General features: G+C 32.9%; 1 protein-coding gene across 7 annotated transcripts in view; it reads left to right on the top strand.

Moving 5' to 3' along the window:
• ATP11B (ATPase phospholipid transporting 11B (putative)) overlaps positions 1-19,104 on the top strand; it is a 103,408-nt gene that overhangs the window by 42,148 nt on the left and 42,156 nt on the right. For 6 of the 7 annotated variants that reach the window (XR_004321371.1, XM_032483627.1, XM_032483625.1 and 3 more), the window contains exons 9-18: positions 1,547-1,611; positions 4,216-4,297; positions 5,695-5,845; positions 6,966-7,163; positions 12,541-12,783; positions 13,371-13,546; positions 14,279-14,347; positions 15,691-15,764; positions 15,838-15,941; positions 18,760-18,941. Coding sequence is in view for 6 of the 7 variants with exons in the window: in XM_032483627.1 (XP_032339518.1) it covers positions 1,547-1,611; positions 4,216-4,297; positions 5,695-5,845; positions 6,966-7,163; positions 12,541-12,783; positions 13,371-13,546; positions 14,279-14,347; positions 15,691-15,764; positions 15,838-15,941; positions 18,760-18,941 (1,344 nt within the window). In the remaining variant the exon portion in view is untranslated. Of the gene's footprint in view, positions 1-926; positions 998-1,546; positions 1,612-4,215; positions 4,298-5,694; positions 5,846-6,965; positions 7,164-12,540; positions 12,784-13,370; positions 13,547-14,278; positions 14,348-15,690; positions 15,765-15,837; positions 15,942-18,759; positions 18,942-19,104 lie in introns of all 7 variants that reach the window. The other variant, XM_032483660.1, reaches the window with a different exon arrangement.

Here is a 19,104-nt window from a genome sequence, read left to right as displayed (position 1 = left end):
CTTGCTGATAGGATGCGATTACATTGTTACTCATGACCACGAAGCTGAATTTAGAATAAACTTACGTAGGAATCAGCCCTTGAACTTCTAATCAAACTAGCACTCCACCTCTTTTCTGGAGACATGTTCAGTTTATACTGGCTGCATGAAATAAGTCACTAATATAGAGAACTGAGAACATTTTAAATGAAATCCTTAAAACAAGCCACCAAAAATATGCATCAGCACAGATTCACATTTTTAATAAACATTAACACTGGAGCACATTCAATAAACTCTGTGTAACAAAGTCTTTTAAGTGTAGGGCCCCTGCTGAATAACAATGACTGAAAAACAGTAACAATGGGTTTACATTTTGATTTCTGTAGTGTCATAGTGGGATGCATGTGTGGATACGTAGTCTGAATTTAAAGGAGAAGATCAATTATGTTATCTTAGCCACTAGAATGGTTTAGGGGGAAAAAAAGAGCCATATTATTTATTGAAGCAACCTGATTGAGCTGATGAATTATCTTTTAAATTTGAAGCTTTTTATCATTATATTCCAATTTCATATCCCAGTGTGAGCTCAGAGTTTTTCTATTCATTGTTGAAACCAATACCAAATGAAAAAAAAAGCTCTAATATGGCTCCTGGATAATTGATTTTGGAATATCCATTGAGTGTGCTCCAAATATGACGATCTGATAAAACCATACTTGTTTACCATGTCCCAAACACCTGGCCCCTGCTCAGTTCATTGGATTTTTTAGTGTTTGGGTTTGCAGACATCTTCAGAATTGGTTCACATTCTTTTTGATAACTGTATGTATGATTCAGAAAAGCCTTATGATAAGGAATATCAACAAAATTAAGGCTTTTTTTACATGTCCATAATAGAGTCTTATCATTTGCTATCACTAAGAAAATACAATTTTCCTTTCTAGTTATTCCTTCTCGTTTTATATCTCCTTTATGGAGAGAAATTCAAACAGCAAGAAGACGCGTGCTCCAAGAAGTATGCAAGTAGTCAAGTTGTAGTGTTGATCTTGCCTGGAAAAACTACTAACTCACTTACTATTTTTTCTGTTTTATATCTAGTGTAATTTTAATTGTGCAGAACTTATGCATTTATACACAAAGCATACTACAATTTATGTTTACATTACATTTTAATTTTGTATTTTCCCTTTGAAAACTTAACTTTGCTCAGAATTTTAAAATTTCATCTTCTGTAAAACATTTTAAAATCATTGCTTTATTTTTGGTTTTGTTGTGTTCCATGTTTAAACTTCTGAAATAGATGGCTTTGTGAGTTTATTTACAGGCGTAATTTTATTTCTGAGCCATTGATCTTAAAATGACTGAAATGCTAAAGCAGGTATTTGTTATTACAGTAACTAACATCATGATTGGCCTAGACAGCTTTATAGCAGCTGAGATTTTGGTTTTATATATAAAAGCATCGTTGTAAGTATAGCTCAAGTACTTTCTGCTAAAGATGCCATTGTAGAATTTAATTCAATTTTTAATATATTCAGTGCTTTTGGTTATTTTTTTCCCCTAGGCCTCTGGGGCCAGAGAGTCTCTTGCTTCGTGGAGCCAGATTAAAAAACACAAAAGAAATTTTTGGTTGGTATATATCAAACATTTTTAATTATAGATTCATGTTGATACTTTATATGAAGTATTTTTACAGGCACAGCATTTGTGGTCTTTTGGTTAGGGAATGTTATTATTAGTCAAATGTTTCTGTGATCATTTTCTTTCACAGGTTGGTTAATATAATTTTGTGGGGTTTTTTGTTGTTGTTAATTCCTATTTTTAAGTAACAGACTGGAACCTCGCTCTTATATTTTCATTGTGGCTACCTGGTGAAATTGAGTGCTAGGAAGATAATTCTGGGACTTCCACTAATGGTAGATGAGAACTATAAAATCTGGCACCATGATCCAGTAAATTACTCGTCTAATTTTATCATGATTGTTCTTAGATTTGATTAATGAAACTGCTGACTCATTTTTTCATCCATTTATTGATTCAACAAATTCTTACTGATCTGTAGCTATATACCATATACTGTTGGAATACTCAATAGTACTCTTGCGTTAGAGATCTAAATTAATTCACTAGGCTCTGACTCAACTCAAGGCAAATTGTAAAGTCAGTGATAATCTTTAGCTGTCATCTAGCTACTCCCCTTTCAGGAATGGCCCCTCATATACTGCCCAGCTTATGTTATTCACTGAACAGTTATAGCTTTTGAGGTCCTCTTTCTCATTCTCTTATTTCCTGTTAACTGTAGTGTATCTTATCTCTCAGTATTAGGCTCTCTGATAAAGAAATCCATATACTTTTAAAAACAGAAATAAGGAGTACAGCAAAAATGTGAAGAAATTGGAACCCTTATATATTGCTGGTGGGAGTATGCAGCTGCTATGGAAGACAGTCTGGCAGTTCCTCAATAAGTTAAACATAGAATTATCATATCACCCAGCAATTCTACTTCTAGATATATAACCTAAAGAATTGAAAACATATGTTCAAACAAAGGCTTGTATTAGAATGTTCATAGCAGCACTGTTCACAATAGTCAAAGGAGAGAAAGTGCTCAAGTTCTATCAACTAATGAACGGATAAACATATGTGATATCCATATAATGGAATATTATTTACCCATAGAAAATGAAGTACTAATGCATGCTGCAACATGGGTAAAACTTGAAAAACATACTAAGCGAAAGACATCAGACACAAAAGGACCACGTATTTTTTGATTCCACTTATTTGAAATATCCCAAATAGGCAAACTCATTGAGACATAAAGTAGCTTAGTGGTCCCCAGGGGCTGGGGAGTGGAGGGGATTGGGGGAAAAATTACTTAATGGGTACAGACTTTTCATTAAGGGTAATGAAAATATTCTCAAGTTAGTGAGAATGATTGCACAACACTGTGAATGTACTAAGTGCCACCGAATTGTACACTTTAAAATGATTAAAATGGTAAGCTGTATATTATGTGTATTTTACCACAATTTAAAAAAGGAAAACTGTAATTTTTGATGGCGGAAGTCAGAGAAAGCCTCTATAGCTTTTAGACCCTCTCATGTAGTGCTGTGTATTTTAACACATCTCTTTAGCAGTAACACCTTTCATTCTCTTGAAAGAACATACGTATTCGAATACCTTTAGATGGGCTTCCTTGTTGTTTTCCTCAGCACCACTTTTCTCTTGTATCATTCTGACTGATTTCTCACATTTCTATAATTTTGGTGTCCTTTGTCATTTGAGTTGTAATCCCTGCCTTTAAAGAATAATTCTGATAGTGAAAATTCCAGGACAGATCTTAAGGAAGAGAGCATGATGAGTCCTATATTGCTTCTCAAATTTTAGTATTTAGGGGTAGGCATTAACTTTTATTGATCATCTTTCTGTTTCTAGGTGTATTGCTAATTTGTTACATAACTCTCAACAACAGTTGTATGAGGTATTTTTTTTCCCCATTTAAAAATAGGGAAATTGAAACTCAGAGAGATTAAATAACTTGCTCAAGGTCACAGAACTAGTAAGTGGCAGAGCTAGCATTCAAACCAAGCTCTAACTCAAACCCAAGTTTGTTTTTTTTTTTTGATAAGACAGATCTTACCTAATTTTATTCACTGCCCAGTTTTAGTTCCATTATTACTGTCATTCTCTCTCATCTCAGAGTCATTCACATAGACAAATTTTTTAAATAGCACTTTTCTTGTGTTTACTTCATTTACTTTGACCGATTTCCATATTATCTTTCCAGTGCTTATAAAATTATTTCTAGATTCCAGATACGGCATTCAATGCCTTTCAAGCTCTGACCCCAATCCATTGTTAGAACCTAACAGAAAACTCTTTTCCATTTTGGTCTTTGCACTATCTATAATGGCCTTCCCTGCCATCTTTATCTTTTCACATTCTTTTCCTCCATCAATTTCAACTCAAATAATATCTCTTTCATTCAGATATCTCAGTTACAACTCAGGAACAGAACCTACATGCCTTTCTCGTCCAGCAGACTCAGTGACTGAAGGTCCCCAAAATTGATCTTGGAAAGCCTTTTTTAAACTCCAGAAAAACTTAGAGCCAAATTCTGACAGCTGTCAGACAATATATTTTCTTAGATGTTTTCATGCTACTGAGTACATTTCTTTTGTGAACATAGTAGAGGATTATTTTAAAAGACTGTTTTGTTTCATTTTACAGGTGTTGCTGTATATACCGGAATGGAAACTAAGATGGCATTAAATTACAAGAGCAAGTCACAGAAACGATCTGCAGTAGAAAAGTAAGAAAACTATTTTCATTTATTCACACATAAATACTATTATGGATATGTATATTATATATGTGTAAAATATGGGCATAAAAATATTTCAAGTCAACAAAAGTTGTTATTCTTGAGGTTAGGGATGGTGTCTCTTTTACTTACTAATTTTTTAAGTTATTGAAATAAAGCTGATGTACAACATTGTGTTAGTTTCAGGTGTACTACATAATGATTGGACATCTGCATACATTATGACGTGATCATCACAATAAGTCTAGTGATCCATACAAAGTTTTTGCAATATTATTGACCATATTCCTTATGCTGTATATTACATACTTGTGGATTATTTATTTTATAACCAGAGGTTTGTACCTCTTAATCCCCTTCACAATTTTATCCATCCCCAAACCCCAGCAAGCAACTGCCCATTTTTTCTTTGTATCTATGAGTCTCTTTTTATTTTGTTGTTTTGTTTTTTTGATTCCACATGTAAGGGAGATCATACAGTATTTGTCTTTCTCTGAGTTTCTTCACTTAGCATAATACCCTTTAGATCCCTCCATGTTGTCACAGGTGGCAAGATTTCATTTTTTTAAAGGGTGAGTAATAGTCCATTGTGTATATATGTGTGTGTGTATGTATATATATCACATCTTCTTTATCCAGTCATCTGTTGATGGATACTAAGGTTGTTTCCATACCTTGGCAATTGTAAATAACTCTGCAGTCAACATTGGGTACATATATCTTTTTTAACTAGTGTTTTTGTTTTCTTTGAGTAAATACCCAGAAGTGAAATTGTGGGATCATATGGCAGTTCTAGTTTAACTTTTTTGAGGAACCTCCATACTATTTTCCATGGTGGCTGTACTAATTTACATTGTCACTGATTGTGTGCTAGGATTTCCTTTTCTCCACATCCTTACCAACACTTGTCATTTGTTCTGTTTTTGAAGATAGCTATTCTGGCAGGTGTGAGGTAGTATCTTATTGTGGTTTTGATTTCAAATGCTTATAGTAAATGACAGTTTTGGCCAGATATTTTTGTCGTAAGTAATTATTCTAAGATTTTCTACATTTTTAGGAACTAATTTTAATTGCAAACATAACTAACATTTGTACAGCATTAAGACTTTATAAAACTTCTCTCATATCAACCAACTTGTCTAAGCATTTGAACAGTAGCTTACCTATAGTAAATGTGCTTGTAATCTTACATACCTGTTCTTTTATTTCTAGTAAATAGATTCTATTAAATGATCATTTCTTAAAAACAAAGACTGTGTCCTTTAAATAGCTGCTACAATACCTTATATATTTAGTTTCTTATTTAACACCAGTATTAATTTCCAAGTAGATGAGCATAGTAATACATAATTGATACATTTTATAGTCTCTTTTTCTCATTTCAGGTCAATGAATACATTTTTGATAGTTTATTTAATAATCCTTATTTCTGAAGCCATCATCAGTACTATCTTGAAATATACATGGCAAGCTGAAGAAAAGTGGGATGAACCTTGGTATAACCAAAAAACAGAACATCAAAGAAATAGTAGTAAGGTATTTTATGGTGTTCTTGACTCTGTTGTATAGGAAACTTTATTCTTTGGCACCGTTAATGCTTTGGTGATGACTTCTGATATGTGTGACCACTGTCATCCTGTAAAACCATTACTTTTGAAGGGTGCAAAAGGACATTGCAAGTGAAGAGTAACCAACATGTTTGTGCTGGTTTGCTTTTTGCATTGTAGGCCATAAGCAATTATCTTTTTGGCATGACTTGAGTAGTTAAAAGAGATAACAAAATTTAAATCGTCTATATTAGCATTCCACATCAGTACTACAAGTTGAATTTTTTACTCCATTTATGTATGTTATTGAGTTAAAGAGTAAGTTGATTTATTTTCAGTTTTATCAGAATAAATCTAGGAGTCTTACTATCAGTGTATTCATGTATGAAGTAACAAATCAAATTATGTCATAAAAGTTTAAACTGGTTGAGTGTGGACTACCAGGAGAAGTTAACCTGCAATTTTAGTAAATAATTGTTCTCCAAATTTCACTTGAGATCAGAATACAAATATTGGAAGACAAGTTTGGATCTCAGGAGACCACAGAGCAGATAATGACAGGAACGTTTTTTCAGTATCAATCACAATTAAATATTTTACCTTTCCCAGAACACATGTGGAGTTGCTCTGCCATTGAAGTAGGCTATTCCTGTATGGTCAATAATTAAGAATTTCAGTTTCTAATAGTTCTAGCCTAGCTATTATTTTAAATTTTTTAAATTACAGTCAATTTGTAATTATCTGATTTTGAAGACTAGAAGTAGAATAGTAAATATACCCCAGAGGTTTTTATTATAGTTTTGCCACAGGTAGTTTTTAGTCGCAAAACGTTTTTGGTAGCTTCTATAAAAAGTAACAAATAAAGTAATTTGAATTTAACCTTTTCGTCTTTTACTGTGTTCAGGATTCTAATGAGCAATAAAATAGCCAAAGGAAATGTGTTAAAAAGACAATTCAATAAATGAATTTCAATTCATGAGACTATTCTGCTTCAGAATGTAGTTGATGGTCTGTTTTGATATGAAACTGTCTTACAGTTTTCTTAAATATCTGATAATTAAGAAATTCTCATGTATTTTCTCTTACCAAACAATCATTTTCCCTCCTAGATTCTGAAATTTATTTCAGACTTCCTTGCTTTTTTGGTACTCTACAATTTCATCATTCCAATTTCGTTATATGTGACAGTCGAAATGCAGAAGTTTCTTGGGTCATTTTTTATTGGCTGGGATCTTGATCTCTATCATGAAGAATCAGATCAGAAAGCTCAAGTCAATACTTCTGATCTAAATGAAGAACTTGGACAGGTAATGATCGTTTTGTTTTTCTAATTTGTTATTTTTATCAAAATTATACGTGTACAAAGATAAATGAAACAAAAATATTATGAGGCTTATACCAAAAAAATCACTACTTTGCTCCATACCTAATTTCTTATTTCACAGTTTTAAATATTAAGCCATTTCTTTCACTATTTAGCACTGTGTTTGTATATAGTATTCTTTGTTGTTTTTCAATTTGAGACATTATTTACCATGGAATATAAAGATATGGCTCTTATACTACTCCTTTCACAACCCTATGCAAACAGACACATACCCACTTTACTGCCCCATGGTCCCAATATTGTTAAATCACAATTTGAGATTTAATAAATATTCACTTATTGACATTATTATGACTTTTAGAGTCGTTCACTAACTCCTAGTTATTTATGTGTGCCCTATAATACTATAATTACATTTTCTTTCTTAGATGTTTTTGCTAGAGTTAATTGCTCTGTATTTTCATTTTTTAATTTCCATATACCAAAAACAAATCTCTGACAAATAAATGAAACATCTCTACGTATTCATACACATCAGGTAATCTAGGACTTCTTTAATCTTTATTGCTCTCTCCCTCACTCTCTTTTGAAGCCTTTTATCTTCCTGCTTCAATTCAGACTTCTTTCTGGGCCAGCTTCTCAGCCTGTCACCCTAGACTTCCTTTATCATCACCTTGGCAGTTCCTTTGTCTACCGCCTGTTTTGGATTTCTTGTCTTCTAGATTCTATGTCTTCCCACCTGTGACTTACTCTCTTATTTCTTCTAATAACTTCTGAAAGGGGGTGCGTAAGAAAAATATTTTGAGCTTTGAAAGTCTGAAAATATCTTGATTCCCTTTTTACACTTGATTAATAATTCAGCTGGGTAACACGTTCAAGGCTGGAAATTATTTTTCCTCAAAAATTCAAAAACATTTCTCCATTTTTGTTTTTTTCCCCCTAGCTTCTAGTGTTTCTGTTAAGAAGTCTAGTGCCATTCTGATTCCCAGGTTCTCTATGTAGTTTGTTGTTTTATCTCTGAAAGTATTTAGGGTTTAAGAATCTTTTCTTTCTGCAATAGTTCTGAAATTTTATGATAGTATGCCTTGGTGTGAGTTTTTTGTTTTTGTTTTCTTTCTTTTTTTTTTCTTTCATTGGGCAGTGAACACTGAACACTTTTAGTCTGGAAACACATATTCTTCAATTCTAGGAATTTTTCTTAATTTGATAAACATGTCTTTTTATGTTTTGTGGGGTTTTTTTTTGTAGAAATTTATTAGTTTGGATGTCAGATCATTTATCTTGATTCTCTAATTCTTTTTGACTTTCAATTTTCATTTCCTTGTTTTTATAATCTGCTTTTTGGGAGAATTTGTGAACTTTGTATTTCCCCCTTTCTTTTGATTTCTTTTATATCTATTGTAATATTTTAAATTTCTAATAATTCTAGTATATCTGAATAGCCTTCTCTTAATTACATCTTATTCTTGTTTCCTGAATATACTTTATTCTTTTACCTCTCTGAGGATATTAATGACAGTTTTTTTTAAAGTCTTCTGCTCCCTGCATTTTCTGTTTGTACAGAGTTCCTTTTTCAATACGTCAGTTCTGCTGTAATGTGACACGCATCCCTAAAAATCAGTGTTCTATACAAAATTGCTTAGTAAAAACCACAGGGCTTATTATGGGAAAATGAGATAGGTGTACAATAAAACTTTGTCAGTAACACATTTAAAATAAAAAGATAGGAGCCTGATAAAAACAGGGCTTGCTGAATTATTAAGAAATAGATAAATACTGCAATAAATATGGCAGTTTATTTTGGAAAAACTCTGACGTTTACTTGTGGAAATGGCCATCTGAAATATTCCAACTTATATATTACTGTGAAGTATTGAAAGGAAGGTTATCAGAAAACAGAAGGAAAGTTGTATCATATGTGGATGGGTGCGGCTTATATATGGTGACCTGTGGTAGCTGCTAGCTGTTTGTACATTTCATGTATTCTAGGTGCAGTTTTCTCCATTCACCTACCATTTCTCATAGATGAAATTGTACATAACCAAACTGTGCTCATATTAAGCTCAAATTGTGTCCTTATGTATCAATCTTATTGTAATAAATTCTTGTCCTTTTAAGACAGTGTTTTAGCAGAATTTCCTATAATTTGTTTTAGACTCTACCTTTTTATGTAAGTGGATATCCTCAAATGAATACTAATGTTTGGTTTTCTTTACAATTCTAAAAGTTTCCTCTAGAAAAGCCTGGCAGCCCAGCTGTTTTTTGGGGTGTTCCCAATATCGATAATTGATCTTTCTTCAGTTTCCCCAGAGAGAATAACTGCGGTTGGTATTTCTTCTGCTTGTGATTGTTGGAGCTGTCCAGTAGAAACCTGTTTTTAGTGCACTGCTCACCCATTTTCAGCTTTCCACAGGGTCCAGATTCTCTCTGGTTCAGCCTCCTTAGAGAATAAACCCTGTCAGCTATTGCTCTGATAGAAGGGGGTCAGTATCAAATTTGCAAAGTTATAAAGGGATTTCAGGATTCAAACTGCTCTTGATACCTCCATTTTCTGTCTCATCCTTTACTCCCACATTCAGTGATAGTACATCTACTTTCTGAGAGTTTCTGGGAATAGGGTTTCCCCCATTGCTTAGGTTTCATGTTCTAAGTTCTGCTAAGTCACTTACCATTGATTCATCTCTTTTCCAAACTTGAAAAATTCCCCTTTTCATGTTGTCTCTTCTGTCATTGTTTCTGTTCTTTTTTTTATTCTTTTACTCTTATTTTGGTGAAGTTTGAAGAGGAACAGAGATAATTAATTGCATTTGTTCAGCCTGCCATTTTTAACCAGAAGTTGATCCATTTATTTTTAATAGCATTTAGGAGGCTTTAATAACTTAACACTAAATATTAATTCATGTCACATTTTTTGAATTATGTATTACATATTTAAGATCTAAAAACAGCCTGTTTTTACTGCTTCTCAGGAACACATTTTTTCCCTATTTTTTTCTTTGACTTTTTCTATCCCTATTTCCTCCTCCTCATTCCTTTATGATGATAGATTATCGTTTTTCTGGAACCACACACTGTATGCTCAGATATTCATATCTGCATTCTCTTTAAGAAACTATAAATGATAATGGTCTTCAGTTTCTAATTCATCAGTTTCTTTACTTTTAAGCCTACAGGTGTGTTTTTGTTTGTGCTACTGTAACTTTTCTGTTTTTATGTTAATGAAATCTACTTTATTTCACACTCTTCTATGTCCTTTCATTTCCTTACTATCCAAGAAACTCTCTTATAAAGGTATCCAGTGACCTCTTTCACCAAAGTTAAAAGATTTAACTTCTTGATTTTATGTATTTTCAAATAAAAGTTAATTTATATACTCATCACTACCATTTAATCTTTCTTATTATTGAAGTATGGTTATGTGCAATATTATATAACTTACATATGTACAATATAGTGATTCAGTTTTCAAAGGTTATACTCCATTTATAGTTATTATAAAATATTGGCTATATTCTCCGTGTTGTACAATATATCCTTATAGCTTATTTTATACCTAATAATTTGCACTTATTAATCCCCTACTCCTATATGACCCCTCATTCACAACCACCAGTTTGTTCTCTGTATCTGAGTCTACTTCTTTTTTGTTATATTTACTAGTTTGTTGTGTTTTTTAGATCCCGCATATAAGTGATACTATACAGTATTTGTTTTCCTCAGTCTGATTTATTTTGCTTAACATAATGCCCTCCAAGTTCATTGATGTTGCTGCAGATGGCAAAATTTCATTCTCTTAATGGCTTAGTGGTATTCCACTGTGTGTATACACCATATCTTCTTTATCCATGCATCTGTTGATGGACACTTAGGTTGCTGTCATATCGTAGTAATTGTAAATAATGCTACTATGAACATTAGCATGTGTCCTTGCAAATCAGTTTTTTTAGGGTTTTTTGTTTGTTTGTTTTTTGTATATATACCCAGGAGTGGAATTGCTGGGTCATATGGTAGTTCTATTTTTAGTTTTTTGAGAAAACTCCACTGTTTTCCATAGTGGCTGCACCAGTTCACATCCCCATGAGCAGTGTACGAGGGCTGTCTTTTCTCCACATCTTTGCCAGTGTTTGTTATTTGTATTCTTTTTGATGATAGCTGCTGACCGTGTGAGGGTTTTTTTCCCAACATTAACTTTACCTCCCTTTTTGTATATTGATCTTTTGTTTTTGCAATCTTGCTGAACTCATTTATTAGTTCTATTAGTTTTTTGATGTATTCATTCAAATTTGCTATAAAAAAGGAAATAGATTAGTTTTTATCTTTTTCCCAATGTGAATACCTTTTATTTCTTTTTTCTTGCCTAACTACCTTGGCTAGAATATTCAGTAGAATGTTAAATAAAAGTGACAAGAGCGGACATTTTTGTCTTATTCTTGAACTTAAGGGGAAAGCATTCAGTTTTTCTGCATTAAGGTATGATCCTTGCTATAGGTTTTTTATAGATACATTTTATCAGATTGAGTACCCTCCTGTCCCTAATTTGTTGAGTGCTTTTACATGAAAGGGTATTGAATTTTGCCATATGCTTTTTCTGCATCTATGGAGATGATCATTTTATTAATAGAATAAAGGACAAGTATTGTTCTGTTATAATGGTGGGTTTCATTGATTTGATTTTTGTATTTAACTAATCTTGTATTCCAGGGTTAAATCCCACATGTCATGATGTGTAATCCTTTTTATATCTTTTTGGATTTGTTCTGTTTGTATTTTCATAAAAGATACTGACTGTGGGGTTTTTTTTTCCCCTTATGATATCTGCTTCCCTTTGTAAATGACTTCTTTCTCAGATCATTATTGCAATAATCAAATCCTTACTATAATCCTAGTTACATGAAGATTTGACTATTTTATCTTTCTCTTTGAGGACCTATCTTATTTTAGGGTTATTTTCCTAAAATTAGCCTCGAAGAATAATTAAAATTAATTATTTCATATTTTAGCTTATTAAGCATCCCTTCCACCCTTGTTCAAAGTTCATTCTTAGTCCTACTATTTAAAAATGCCTTATCCAGAGGGTAGAAAAGAAGTACTAATGCCACAATATCAGTCAACTCTGTAGATGAACGTGAACTTAAAGATTCCACAAACTTCAAAGTGTATATAGATTTAGAATATTTTGTCACCCTGTTTGTTTCCATGGCATCTATAATTATTTGATTGTGCTTGTTTTATAAGACTCAGCATCACTGTATCAATGTTAATAGGTAAAGGACTTCAGGAGACAGAGGACGAAGTTTTTTTGTTTAACATAAGACCCTGAATACAAAGGTTTGTTTTCTTTTGTTTTGTATCTCTAGGTGGAGTACGTGTTTACAGATAAAACTGGTACATTGACAGAAAATGAGATGCAGTTTCGAGAATGTTCAATTAATGGTGTAAAATACCAAGAAATCAATGGTAGACTTGTATCTGAAGGACCAACACCAGACTCTTCAGAAGGAAACTTACCTTATCTTAGTAGTTTTTCTCGTCTTAACAACTTATCCCATCTTGCAACTAGCTCCTCTTTTAGAACCAGTCCTGAAAATGAAACTGAACTAGTAAGTAATTTTTAAATTAATAAATAGGAGTTTCCTTTGAAATAGTAACTCTTTGGTAGTTGGTGATTTGTAGAAGAAAAAGTTTAAGTGTTAGTAGGCAAGGAATATACATTTGAAATATTTATCCTTTGATTCAGCACTGAGAATTTGTAGTTATCACTTCGTATGTATCTACTTTAGTTCTCTGGGTTTTTTCATGGGATTAAGGAAAGCCCTTTCTGCCTTGAAGTAAAGAAGATTTTACTAAGGAATAGAGCTTAAATTTATTTAATACCTTTTGAGATCTCAATTCTTCCATAAAAGAGTTTCCATCTTTACTGGCAATTTGGTTATGCCTCCTAAAAAAATACTCACTTTGAAGGGTCATAAGCAAATGTGACATTTTACTCTTTAGAAGTAATATGTCATCTTCTGAGGTGCAGCCAGCTATTATTTATGCAATTTAAGATTGTAGCAGTCTTATTCTACATCTTAGTTTACCAAATTATTAACTGTATTTATTGACTTTTTTAGAATTTTGTTTTTGGTTTCTTAAATGTTATTTGGTATTGGTATTTTTATTACGAGTATTAATTATGTTTCTACAGATTAAAGAACATGACCTCTTCTTTAAAGCAGTCAGTCTCTGTCACACTGTGCAGATTAGCAATGTTCAGACTGATGGCATTGGCGATGGTCCCTGGCAATCCAACCTTGCACCTTCCCAGTTGGAATACTATGCATCTTCACCAGATGAAAAAGCTCTAGTGGAAGCTGCTGCAAGGTAGTTTGAGTCTAACTTTTAAATCTTCAGAAAAATACTTTTAAATAAAAAATGTGAAAAATCTAGAAAATAATTTTAAATTATCAGACAAAATTCATAACACATTAAGGTATTTTATATGTGAATTTGAAATGTGTCATTAATTTTGTTGTTAAACTTGCATTAAGTCATATTTTGAAGCGATCTCTTTAAAAATCTGGTTAGTACAAAATAAGAATAATATAATTTGCGAGAAATACTTGTGTATGTATTGTTTTAGACCTACTCTGATCTTTCAAGTTCTTCTCTCTCTCTCTGTTTTTTTTTTTTTTTTTTTTTTTGAGAATAGAAAAGTTTATGCTGCCATAGACAATAGCGGGCCACAAGGCAAGAGGTGCCTGTGTGAGCCCTGAGGGTTGGTTGTTGGGGTCTTTTGTAAGGTAGGATCACAAGGTGCCTGATCTTGTACACAAGTCTCTAATTGGCTGTGGGTGAGGTGAGGAGTTTAGAGTCCGTGAAGGGCAGTGGGTGGGCTGAGACAAACCAGCCTGAGCTATTGTGAGATTAGGGATTACCTAGGGCTATTAGTTTGTTAGGGCGAACCCCAGTAATGGTTCTTAAAAATAATGCTATATTCAAAGGAAATACTTTAAAATACATCTTAAACTTATATTTTACATATTTTTATTCAAGCTAAGTTATATTGTGAAACATCCTTTAAATCGTAATACTTCTTCTTTTTTTGATCCCTAGATTTGGCATTGTATTTATTGGCAGTTCTGAAGAAACTATGGAAGTTAAGACACTTGGAAAACTGGAACGGTAATTTTTTTCTTTATTGTAATTTTCTATATATTCATTATTTACTATAGATCAAGAATCAGTAAAGCATACCCACAAGCCAAATCTGGCTTACAGTCTGTTTTTGTAGAGCCTGCAAACTACATTACATTTTTAAAGTGTTTTCCCCCACCAAATGCAACAGAGACCATCTGTGGCCTTCAAAGCTTAAAATAGTTACTATCTAGCCCCTTTAAAAAAGTTTACTGATCCTTGCTCTAGAATGATGTCAATATAATATTGTATCTCATCAGAGTAATAACAATATTATGCTCTGAGTCTTTCATCTGCATTTTAGATGTTTCTCGAATTTATTGATGTGTTTATTTTTACCACTCTTGGAGTTATAAGTTTCATAAGTTTCTACTCACTAAAAAACTTCCTTGGGGGAGAGTATAGCTCAAGTGCTAGAGCACACACTTAACGTGCATGAGGTCTTTCCTGTAATTTTATCTTTTAGCCTTTAAAGAACTTCTCTCTTATTTCCAGTATTTCCACTGTGATAAACTAGTCCATTGTTATTATTCGTACCTTTCATGGTTTTATCAATTCTGACCACATCTCAGCTACATCTGTGCTTTTCCAAACTATGATTTTCTGAACTAATAGTGCCCAATCTTTGGCTTCTTTTATCTTGGAGCCTGCATAGCTCATTTTATCTACTTATAAGCCATCATTCTACTCAGTGTTTTTCTTTGAGATGTACAAAACATGCCTTATGTACATGGTTGTATAAATTCATCCAGAAGACTTTTCAAGCCATACCTAACCCATCTACACAGTCTTTTACAGCCCTTTAGAGAGGCATTTGTTCCCCCTACGTGCCCAGTCCTAGGTTCAGAATCACTGCTATAATGAGCCTCTGTTACTAATTTGTTTGTATTTCTCAAGTATGTTTGGGCAGAAAAAAGGGTTGAGAATCAGTCACCTTTTTTAGTGAGGACAACATGGAGCTGGACTGATCTGGATTCCAATCCTTGTGCTGCCACTCACAAGCTTATTTGACTTTAGGCAAATTAATATGTCTTTCTGAGTTTAGCAGTCCTTATCTGTAAAATGGTAGAAGACCTACTGCGTTTGGTTTTCACGGATATTGACATAAGGTGTGTAAAGTACATAAGGTATTTGGTGAGAACTTAATAAATGTCAGTTCCTTCTTTTTCTATCTTGTATTGTTATTAAAGACTCATAATCCATCATCTTGAGAAACGTAGTTGAGATTAATTTCTTGTTCTGAATTAACCATTTTATCTATAGGGATTCTTTCCAAATACTCACTTATTCAAAAAGTAAAGATTTTGCCTTTCTTATTTTTTCTCCCTTAGGTACAAACTGCTTCATGTTCTGGAATTTGATTCAGATCGTAGAAGAATGAGTGTAATTGTTCAGGCACCTTCAGGTAACCAATCTAAACTTTTATGAATTTTTTTGTATCTAATTTTAAGAGCTTAATAACTCATTTTTCTTTTTAGGTGAGAAGCTTTTATTTGTTAAAGGAGCTGAATCATCGATTCTCCCTGAATGTATAGGTGGAGAAATAGAAAAAACCAGAATTCATGTAGATGAATTTGCTTTGGTGAGTGCAAATTCTCTTACTTAAAAAACTCTCAGAAAGATTTGGGATTTCATTTTTTCATTAACGTTTTATCAAAAATTATAGAAATTCTACAGTTCTATTACATTATGTGTTGGCTCCTCATTGTTTGGTTAAAAATTGATTTTTAACCTGCTAAAATATGTCTTCTCTTTGAACCCATTACAGTCAGAGCCCTTACGACTGCAAGGACCAGTCCCAATTGCTATATTAAAAAGGGAGATTTACAAAAATCCCACAGACATAGAGAAACTAGAACACCCATTCATTGCTGGTGGGACTATAAATGCTACAGCCACTTTAGAAAATAGTTTGACAGTTTCTCATAGAACATAGAGTAATACAGAGTTACTATATGACCCAGTAGTTTCACTCCTAAGTACACACCTGAGAGTTGAAAACATATGTCCATACAAAAACTTGTGGCCAAATGTTCTTAGCAGCATTATTCCTAATAGCCAAAAAGTGGAAACACCCAAATGTTCATCAACTGATGAATGGATTTAACAGTCTTATAGCTATATAGTGGAATGTTATTTGGCCATTAAAAGAAATGAAGTATTGATATATGTTGCATCATAGGTGAACCTTGGAAAGATTGACTAAGTGAAAGAAGCTAGTCACAAAAGGCCATTATTTCCATTTGTATGAAATACCCAGAAGAAGCAAATTCATAGGGCCAGAAAGCAATTAGTGGTTGCCAGGAGCTGGAGGAAGGGGTCAAAGGGAAGTGTATGCTAATAGATATGGGATTCCTTTAGCAAGTGATGAAAATGTCTGGAATTATATAGGTATAATGACTGCACAACTTTTGAGTACACTGAAAACCACTAAATATATACTCTTAAAAGGAGTGAATTTTATGATATATGAATTATGTCCTTTTTTTTAAAGTAGAAATCCGATTTATTTATTTATTTATTTTTAACTTTTTTTTGATTTATAATCATTTTACAATGTTGTGTCAAATTCCAGTGTAGAGCACAATTTTTTAATTATACATGAACATATATATATTCATTGTCACATTCCTTTCTCTGTGAGCTACCATAAGATCTTGTATGTATTTCCCTGTGCTATACAGTATAATCTTCTTTATTCTACAGTTTTGAAATCCCAGTCTATCTCTTCCCACCCCCCACCCTCTTGGCAACCACAAGTCTGTATTCTATGTCTATGAGTCTATTTCTGTTCTGTATTTATGCTTTGTTTGTTTGTTTGTTTTTAGATTCCACATATGAGCGATCTCATATGGTATTTTTCTTTCTCTTTCTGGCTTACTTCACTTAGAATGACATTCTCCAGGAGCATCCATGTTGCTGCAAATGGTGTTATGTTGTCAGTTTTTATGGCTGAGTAGTATTCCATTGTATAAATATACCACACCTTCTTTATCCAGTCACCTGTTGATGGACATTTAGGCTGTTTCCATGTCTTGGCTATTATAAATAATGCTGCTATGAACATTGGGGTGCAGGTGTCATCCTGAAGTAGACTTACTATATGACCCAGGAATCCCACTCCTGGGCTTATATCCAGAATTATGTCCTTCTTAATGAAAGAATATAGAAGAATCTGGTAATCTCACAAAAACAAAATGCCACAGTTTATGTGAAGAGGAAAATTATTAAGCAGTTCTCTCAGTCTTAGGGCTTCATAATCTCTCATTTCTGAATTTCTGAAATGTATGCTCCATACTTACCACTGCTCACCTGCCTCCTTTACTTATGGTTTCTTTTCTCCCATTACTTGTCTCTTAATTGTTTATGGTCTATATCATTTTAGTATCCGGAAGAAAGCTGACATGTAGTTGTCACTCAGTAATTGTTTGTTGTAGAATGAATTGATTAATTTCATACATTAATAACTCTCATGGTCCTTTAACTATTTATTTAAGAAAAATAGGTGTTCGTAAGTTGGATCACTTGTAAATAAAGGAATGCCAGTACTTAGAAATCTTCTAAATAGTGTCATACAGTATTTTAAAACCTACCCTTTCCAAGTTCTGTTATTAGAACATTTATTTTAGGTTTTTCTGAGGAAAATGTGTTTTAGGGAAAAGAACTTTCATAAGCTTTCAGATTTGGATGTCAACTTTCAGATATTCACACCATAAGGAAAATTTGCACCCAGTAGAATCAGATAATCAAGTATGTATTCCTAAGTTTTGTGTAATTCCAGTTCACTAGTAAAGATGTTATAATATAATTTAAAATCATTCATTCAGTGACTCTAGAAAGTATTGTTGATAATGTCCACCTTACAGGCTTCTTTATTTAAATTGTGAATTTGTCGTACCATAAACCCTCAGGATATTATAGTCCCCTTTGCTTAAAAAAATTCTTACAAAGTAGATAAAAATGAGCTTGCAGTGATTAAAACAGGAGAGTAGAACCTGGGGCTGCCTATCTCTTGGCAATCCTGAAGGTACCACTGTGGAACTTTCTGGCTTTCCAGGTAGAACAGTTTTAAAATCACAGATAGATTGTCTTTATGATCCTGTCTAGGCGCTAATATTCGACAATTCAGAAATCTTAATTATTTTGAGCAACTTTTTAAGAACTCATCAGAAATTGGAAGAGCTATGATATGTGACCCATAACTTAGATGACTAGGGTTTTATGATGGTTTATGTATTTCCTATCACTAGATAATAGTACTTTTTTTCAATTGATTTTTGGTAATAGGGTCCTCAGTTTGTTTCAGTGACTTCCTGGTTCCCCGTTAGTAAGTTTTGTTCAATTTTTGTCTTTAATTTAGTAAGTTTTGTTCAATTTTTGTCTTTAATTTTTCTTTTCAGAAAGGGCTAAGAACTCTATGTATGGCCTATAGACAGTTTACATCTAAAGAGTATGAGGAAATAGATAGACGCCTGTTTGAAGCCAGGACTGCCTTGCAGCAGCGGGAAGAGAAATTGGCAGATGTCTTCCAGTTCATAGAGAAAGACCTGATATTACTGGGAGCTACTGCAGTAGAAGACAAGTAAGTACCAGATAAGCAGGCAATGTCATTTTTCTCTCATAAGAATTTTTCTAGCCAGGTGTTTTGAATTTGACAGATTCCATTTATTAACATTTTATAATGACAACATATTTAAAATAAAAATAGAGTTAAATCCTTAATTTTTCCCAGTCCATATATACAA

Source organism: Camelus ferus, chromosome 1 (assembly GCF_009834535.1).
Source record: "Camelus ferus isolate YT-003-E chromosome 1, BCGSAC_Cfer_1.0, whole genome shotgun sequence".
NCBI lineage: Eukaryota > Metazoa > Chordata > Mammalia > Artiodactyla > Camelidae > Camelus > Camelus ferus.
The sequence above is the reverse complement of the archived record's forward strand: the minus strand, read 5'-3'. Positions and strand labels throughout refer to the sequence as shown.